At 40.0% G+C, this 8306-nt stretch overlaps 1 protein-coding gene across 1 annotated transcript in view; it reads left to right on the forward strand.

The window, feature by feature from the left end:
* Positions 1-2563: 2563 nt before the first annotated feature.
* Positions 2564-8306, forward strand: part of ints6 (integrator complex subunit 6) — an 18536-nt gene continuing 12793 nt past the window's right edge. Inside the window, exons 1-3 of the mRNA XM_017421180.3 lie at positions 2564-3018; positions 3164-3241; positions 3786-3935. Of these exons, the coding sequence (XP_017276669.1) occupies positions 2908-3018; positions 3164-3241; positions 3786-3935 (339 nt within the window). The 5' untranslated portion in view covers positions 2564-2907. The remainder of the gene's footprint in view (positions 3019-3163; positions 3242-3785; positions 3936-8306) is intronic.

The raw sequence follows: 8306 nt of genomic DNA on the forward strand, positions 1-8306 counted from the left end.
CCTCCTCTGCACATGTCCAAACCATCTCAGTCTGGCCTCTCTAACTTTACCTCCCAGTCGTTCAACCTGTGCTGTACCTCTGATGACCTCATTCCTAATCCTGTCCATCCTTGTTCCTCCCAAGGAGAACTTCAACATCTTCAGCTCTGCCACTTCCACTTCTGTCTCCTGTCTTTTTGTCAGTCCCACTGTCTCCAAACCAAACAACATGGCTGCTCTCACCGCTGTCTGTAAACCTTTCCTTTGACCTTTGCTGCCACCCTTTGTGACCTCTGCTCCTTGTAGCCTCACTGTTCCACCTGCCACCCTCTCATTCACACTCAGGTACTCTGTCTTTCTACGGCTGACTTTCATCCCTCGTCTTTCAAATTCATACCTCCACCTCTCCAGGTTCTCTTCCACCTGTTCCCTGTTCTCACCACAGATCATGATGTCATCTGCAAACATCATAGTCCACAGGGATTCCTGTCTGACCTCATCTGTTAGTCTCCATCACCAGAACAAACAAGAAGGGGTACTCAAGGATACTCAAGGATTTCCAAGGTCCTAAACATCCCCAGGAGTTCTATTAAATCCATCATCAGAGGATGGAAGGAATATGGGACATGTGTAAATCTACCAAGAGCAGGCCGTCCTCACAAACTGAGTGACCGTGAAGAAGTAGTATAGTGAGAGAGAGACCACCAAGACACCTTGGTGGTCTCTCTCTCTCACTATACAAAACAAAAACATTATTGAAGAAAACTCAGATTAAATCTCGACTCGAGTTTTTGTAGGTTGTTTAGAGACTCATGTCAAGGTTTAATCTGAGTTTTTTGCCTCAGTACTCTCTGCCACTCCAGATGTCCTTATACAACACCACAGCTCCTCCCTCAGTACCCTGTCCTATGCTTTTTCTAAATCAACAAAGGCACAATGACTATATATAGGCTATATTTATAGTATTTTACTTTACTGATGCCTAATGGCTTAAATTTATCTATTTTTAATAAAAAAAAAATAAAAAGACAGACATAAACGTTTCTCTTTTATCTAGTAGATTAATCCGCCATTTGCAAATTTTGTGTTGAAAAAGTCATGAAGTTACCGGACCTGATACAGATTCATGCGTCAGTGTGTCTTTGGTTAATTTAGGGAACTTGACAGATTTTTAAAACCAATGACAGCCAAGGTTTCTTCAGAATAAAACTCTTGTTTTCAAAGAAAATCTTCCCAAAATAATCGACTTTGTTCCGATAAACGAACAAACAGTCATCAAGTAGCTCATAAATATAATGTAGGGACAATAAGTATTATGTTAGCACTGACATAACCATGTCAAATTGTGTAATAACAGTTTCTGGAAGTTGGCTCTAAAACATACTGAAGCACAAAAAGTATTTCCGGTCGGGTTCTGCGAAGAATTTCACAATAAACTCAAAAAACAATTTCAAAATGCAATTAAGTTATAATTAATGTGTATCAATTATTCCATAAAGCTGTCAAGAGTGTTCCATTGGCCTAACAAGAAAAGAAGACGCAAACAATATAGTGACATCTTTTGAGACAAGGCTTTAAGTTTGAGTTGCTTAAACGCTTAGATAGTTTTATTTTTAAACATCGTTCAGCGACACGCCGGAAATAGAGCCGTGTGTGAAGCGATTCAGAAGAAATCAAACAGAAAAATAGACCGTCCTTCTCTTTTAACCACCGGATGGTTTCGTCTTGTTTTTTTACGGAAGTGATGATGTTTTTGACGGAGCTGCAGTGTGTAGATTGTGTCGCACAGCCGCGCACGTCTCGCTTTTAGTGTCATGTGGCGTTTAAAAGTGCTCCACCATACATGATGATGTGGGACAGTAAAAAGATCGATATGTAGATCATTGTGCAAGGCCATATCCGACAGGAATCAAAAACACAAGTCTGAAAAGTAAACGCACAAATATTTAACCAGTTACCTGGTGTGTAATGTTAGGACTGTAGCAGTATGGGACAGAAAGACGGTCATATTAGAGCTGGAGGGTGTGTGTGCGTGAACGCGAATATCAATTCTTTTTGTCTGTTCAGCTAATCCTGTTTTCCTTAAGAAAACATAAAAGTCCTAATTCCGTCATCCCATGAAAAACAAGTGTCACACTAGGGAGTTGGTTCTGTATAACCTAAGTTTAATAAATATTGAGTAGGTTGTAGCTCGTTTTCATCTCTTTAAGGTTTGTCTTTTATAGTGGCCCACGCCCGTGCATATGATGAAGTAAATGCTGATTATGTAATCACCTCTCAGGGCAAACACGGGCCTGTCGTTGATTATGCTACATTTTAAAAACTGCCTCAGCGCTCCAAAGAACGGCAAAAGCCGAGCGTGTTGCGTTCTTCAACATTAAAATGTAAAAACAATATTTTCCTCGCATTCCTGCTTTTCGGTTAGACAGGCATGCGCAGGAGACGTTCAGCTTTGCCTTATTTGGATATGCTAATAAGTGGCTTCGCGCAGCCAATGGGGAGCGAGTGTACTTGCACGTGACGTTAAAAGAGCGCTTAGGAGGCGGGGTCAGGTGTGGAGCTTACATTAAAAGCAGTGGAGGAGGCACAGCGCATTCAGTGTAGGGAGAAGCAGGGACTCACTGTGAGGGGAAAGTTTGTTACTATGAAACTTAGGAATATTTTCAAAATATAGTAAAAATTATCAAAACCCCTCATACATCAATAACCTGCCCCAAGGTTTTGAGGCGTTTAGCTTAGTTTTCCTGGAATGGGCTTCTATACTCACTATTCTTACACTTTTTTGAAAGAATGTGTGAGACAGAGAGTTAGCCAGCTAGCTAGCTAGCTGAGAGGTGAGACAGGCGGCAGGAGAACAAAAGATTTTTTTTGCGTTTTGGCCGGTTGTACTGACACCAAGTCCATGCAGAACGTGTCATTACCATCACAATGCCCGTTTTACTTTTTCTGATAGACACGTCCGCTTCAATGAACCAGCGCACCCATCTGGGCACTACCTATCTGGACATAGCAAAAGGCGCTGTTGAGACTTTTATGAAGGTACTGTAACCACGGGACACATTAATATTGGGAGCTCCCCAAGCGGGATTGCAGTTCGGATTATCATTGTTACTGTTGCAAAGCTCGCCTGTCAAAGCAAGATCTCTCGATAACCGTAAATAATTCTCTACTATTATTTCCACAGCTCAGAGGGAGAGATCCGGCGAGCCGAGGGGACCGGTATATGTTGGTAAATTTTGAAGATGCTCCGTTCGGGATCAAGGTAGAAAATGCTTTCGGGTCATGTCCGGCTTTACATGTAGCGCGAACTGACTGTCCTCCCATCGCTTCACCACGTTGCGATTCAATTGTTGTAGAGGCAAAAAAAAAATCTTCAGGAGGAGCTTTCATATCCCTTTTAAAACATGGCCGACATTTTGTTTCAGTGAGCAGCAAAGAACTCTGGGTGTTATTTATACAGAGAGGTGATATCCGAGGGGGAGGAGGAGGAGAGAGGAGACAGACTACTAGCCTACTTTACTTGTTTAGAAAAAAATGACTTTTTGTTTTGTTTTTTGTTTTTTTTTGTTTTGCCACTTCGTCTTTTATGAAAAACACCAGTAGAAATGGATCGAGGGCTTTGCTGCACTGTTAAGTTATTTCTTTTAATAAATTGTGAGGAAGCAATCTGTATAGATGTTTTTTAGCTCATAATATAAGTCATATTAAAGCAGTTATTTTGTATTTAGAACAGTGGTGTTGGTATGCGTTGTGGTTATTATTAACTACATTTTTTTTGTTGTTTTTGTTTTGTTTTGTTTATAAAGGCTGGATGGAAAGAGAGCCATGCCACTTTCATGACCGAGTTGAGGAACCTCCAAGCGAACGGACTCACAACTTTTGGCCAGTCTTTGAGGACGTCCTTTGATTTACTCAATCTCAATAGATTAGTGACTGGCATAGACAACTATGGACAGGTATGTAGCTCCGAAGAGGCAGAGAGGAAATCAGGTTCAGTTTAAAAGAGCTGCGAAGAGGTGTGAGCGCACCCGCCAAAGCCAACTCGCCAACTTCTGTCATGCCCCTCACCCTCGCCCCAGTCGTACAAGCATCAACAACAACCCGCATACTGTGGACCCACACATTTACAATCATACAACCCAAACATAACTGCAAAAAAAAAAAAAAATACAGAAAGGGAAGAACTTGCTGGTTTTTTTTATTATTATTATTATTATTTCAGGGATGCTGCAAATTTCATCATGAATCAGGCAGTTTCTGACACTGAATTAGACTCTGAAATTAGATCCTGAATTTTTTTCAAAATAAAACTCGAAGCACATGCTGTTTATAAGCTCCCCTATAGTGTCGGGGTGCTAAAAACTTACACCAGGGTTGGTATGTTAACACCATACTGAAACTACAACTGGACCTCTGTCTCAGCATGGATTTTTTTTCTTATTTTATTTGTTTTATCCAAACTGGACGCACAAAATATTAAATTTAGTGTTCATACAGGTTTTGAAATGATTTTCAAGTCAAATAAGTGCTCCTTAAAATAGTTTAATCAATAACATTGTTTGGAATAAATGTAGGATTCATTAGATTTTGTTAGATTATTTATTTTCTAAAGTTGGACTTAATTTTAAAAAGTTTCTGTCAGAGAGCTTTATAATTTCTGTGAACACTTATATTTAAATCTCTTTGGTCACATACTTTTATTTTTTTACTTTTGTTTACTCTAAGAAGGTTTGTAGTTTCATTGATGTTGGGTTTTAAGTCATTCAAAAATATATAAAAGAAAATCTCCACGTTAAAGATCTCGAACGTAATGATGTTCAAAGGAAAAGCATCACAGCTCAAGCAGGAAAGGAGGCTACGCTTTGAGCTAAAGTTATGTTTGCAGAGTTCCGTTCTCATTTGTGAATTTGTAACGAGTCTCACCCACAAGAGTCGACCCGATTCGTAGCTTTCTGTCGACTTCACGTCAATTTCAGTCACTAGTCACTGAGCTAACAAAATCTGCAAGCAATTCGCCGTTTTTAGGCTGCATTCCAACAAGTGCCGCCTAATGACATCACCGCTTTAACTTCTGTTGTAGTTGCTCAAAGTGAAGCAGCGTCACGAGGGGGAGAAATAAATAGAAAGGGAGAGATTGTGTTTACAGTTTTAGACGGCTATTTTAAAGTCAAACAGCTTATCAGTCTTTTTTTTTTCATCACTCTTCTTACCATGTCGTTACATAAAACAGCCGGAGAGGCTCTACTTTGATATAGATTCACTGGAGAAAGGAGGAAGAGAAAGGAGGTCATGGGATATGCAACTCTTTATTAGTTATAAGATTTTCCTCTCTGACAGCGAGGGTTAAAACTGAGCTGCAATCTTATGCTCAAGAATTGCCATTAATGTTAGCCTACATGTCCAATTTGTAGCTGCTTTTGACATGTTTTAGTGTCTGGTGCTGATAAAGGACCTGGACATCTGTTTTTTTTTTTGTTGTTTTTTTTATTGTGGAGGTGAGTGTAGAGGACTAATGTTAAACCACTTCCTGTGTAATAAATGGAAGATCCTCATCACTTAGTGGAATGCAAACATACAGCATACATAATGCATGTCAGACACTCTCAGACTGGTTGACACACACATCACAGAGAACACAAACAGCTGAAGCCAAGGTCAGGGTTAGTGTGTTCTGCGCCGGTCTCCGGTCACCCCTAATGACAGGTTGATTTGACAATAATTATAATTTAATAAGCCTCTCCTCTGCCTTTTCTCCATTTTAGGAGGTGATTTTCTGCACAGATGGCACACACTCATTACAATTACTAGGAACTGGGTTGCATATTATGTCCTTTTAGAAAAGAAGTAAATGTTCAGTGTTAAGAGGCTGTAATTGCAACCTGTTTTTTTTTTTTTTTTGCAATAGCTGATACTGTTTGTGCTTTTAAAAAGTCAAAAGAAATTCCGTTTTTATTTCTTATCAATTAAAAGCAGCTTGGGCTTTCAGGTAGATTGCTTTTCTTAGTTTAAAAATCCAACGCTACTCAGCTTGCAATCATTGTTTATCAGCTTTTTTTTTTTTTCCTCAAATATTTTGAATGATAATTGATAACCAGCTTATCTGATACGTAGACGTAGTAGAGTGCACAAGGGCAAAAAAAAAAAAAAAATGCAGCCCGAAGGCCAGAAGTGGGCCTTGGATGATCGCCATCTGGCCCTCAAAGTTGTCAAATGAAAGCAAAGGTACGTAAAATGAAACTAGCATTTCTTGACGGAATGCATATCACCTTTCGCCTTGAATGTCAAAATTTGAAACAAAGACCTGGCGAGATCTGTTAGCGCTCCTGGATGACGGCAGCGACTCTCGGCTGCCGCCATACAAAACAAATTGTGAAGTTGACAGAGTTACAACTTGTGTGTTTGAATCCATTTGACTCCGGAAGTTAATCAGTTGTAGATTCACATCCAATGACTACTTTCTGAAAGTTTCATTAAAATCTGTCCTCTGGTTCACGAAATATTCGCTAACTGTCAGTTACAGACACAAGATTTCTTGTTGTACAGCGGCAGGCAATATTAAATAATAAAACTAAAAGCAAGAATGTATTTAATGCATCTTTTAACGTAAACGAGGCCAAGGCCAATATCACCTTTTTACCCGTTTCCAGCAGAAGATGCTGTCTGTTTTAGAGTGAAACGAACATCAGGCTTTTATTGCAAGATTAGTTTGTTTCTGTCGGCAGAGCCAGGTTAAGATCAATGTGTGATAAAAGAAATGAGGAAAAAAAAAAAAACTTCTTTTAACCTATAGCTGACGTCCAAATTTATTGTCACAAGCTAACTAGGGTTCAAACTTATTTAAAAAAAGAAAAGAAACAAGCCCTAAAGGTTTTACTTGGGACAGCACATGAGCTCTTCTGAGATTTTTTTGTTTTTAAACATGAACAGAGTAGTTAAGTGAGAGCAGGGCTCGTTTTTAGATTAATAGAGATATATAATCCATGTGGAAGCTGGACATCTTGGTGACGAACCTAAATCCAGCTGAACACGGACAAGAATAAACAGACTGTTTTATGTTCACAAGCAGAGATTTGTCAGGCTAAAGCATTTCAGAGGCATCCTGTATTCTTTCAAGCACAGTTGCCTACCAATTTGTGCAAATCAAAGTCTAGTTAAAGTGATGCTGCAGCTTTGTATTTCAAGTGTCTTGATTTCCTAACCTTATATCCCTCGCTTTTTTTTTTTTTTTTTCCCCCAGATTAATTTAAAAAATATCTAGAAGTCCTGGACTCATACGTGATGGAGGTGTTAGGTATTCATTGTGTTTAAAGAGGTGAAGACAAAGAGCAGTGAGCCTGTGGGGAAGCTGAAATTGCCCTGGAGTGTCTCTGTCTACAGTAACAAAGAGCCTTCCAGGTTGCCAGGCATATGAGATGACTCTCCCCCGGGAGATGAAGAGGGGTATGTGTGAGGCAAGGAGGGAGACAGCCAGCAGGTAATCCTGACACTGATCAGCTTCCATACGAGAGCCATCAAAGAGCAGAAGAAAGGGAGGATGGGAGAGGATGACTCCGTGATCTTTGGACGTGGATTACATTGCACATGATTAATGACGGCAATAATTGTTGCTTTTATCAGCAATTACACTCGAAGTCTGTAATTGTCCACGTTTGCTAATTGGTTGGTTTAAAATGGCAAAAGTATGGAATGCCCAAATGATGCTCCTAAAGCTAAAGAAGGCCTGTTTAGTCTGTCAAAAACACACAATTAAGTAAAACTAGCGTTCATGAAGGAATGCATATCGCTTGCAACCTTGAATGCCGAAGTTTTACCGTGATCAAAGATTCTGTGTGAGCTGATGAAGACGCCTCTCAGCTGCTACCACGCCAAATCTTAGCTCGATATCGTCAGAACCGATTGAGCTATAGCCAGTTTTGTGGTTGCTAAAGTCAATTAGCTGTAGTGGCCATCTTGATTTGGATTGCCTTCGAAAGTTAATCAGCTGCAGATGTTCACCCCATGATTACTTTCCAAGAGTTTCGTGAAAATCTGCCCACTGGTTCGTGAGATATTTTGCTAACAGACAGACAAACTGAACCAATGCGTGCGCGCACGCGCACACACAGAGGCAATTACGCGATCGCCGGGCTTTCATAGCAGCGGATGGAAAATCAGTTTAGCTTTATACGAGGAAAACTAAATCAATAGCCAGGCAGTAAACAGGGTTCTGATCTTTGTTTTCTTTTGTTGTTGTTGTTTTGTTTTATAGCCGAACTCATTAGCATGCTAAGAAAGTGCTCGTTATGAAAGGATTTTGGGGATGGAGAGGAGGTGTGTGTGTGTGTGTG

The sequence above is a fragment of the Kryptolebias marmoratus genome, linkage group LG6, assembly GCF_001649575.2.
Source record: "Kryptolebias marmoratus isolate JLee-2015 linkage group LG6, ASM164957v2, whole genome shotgun sequence".
In the NCBI taxonomy this organism is placed as follows: Eukaryota; Metazoa; Chordata; class Actinopteri; order Cyprinodontiformes; family Rivulidae; genus Kryptolebias; species Kryptolebias marmoratus.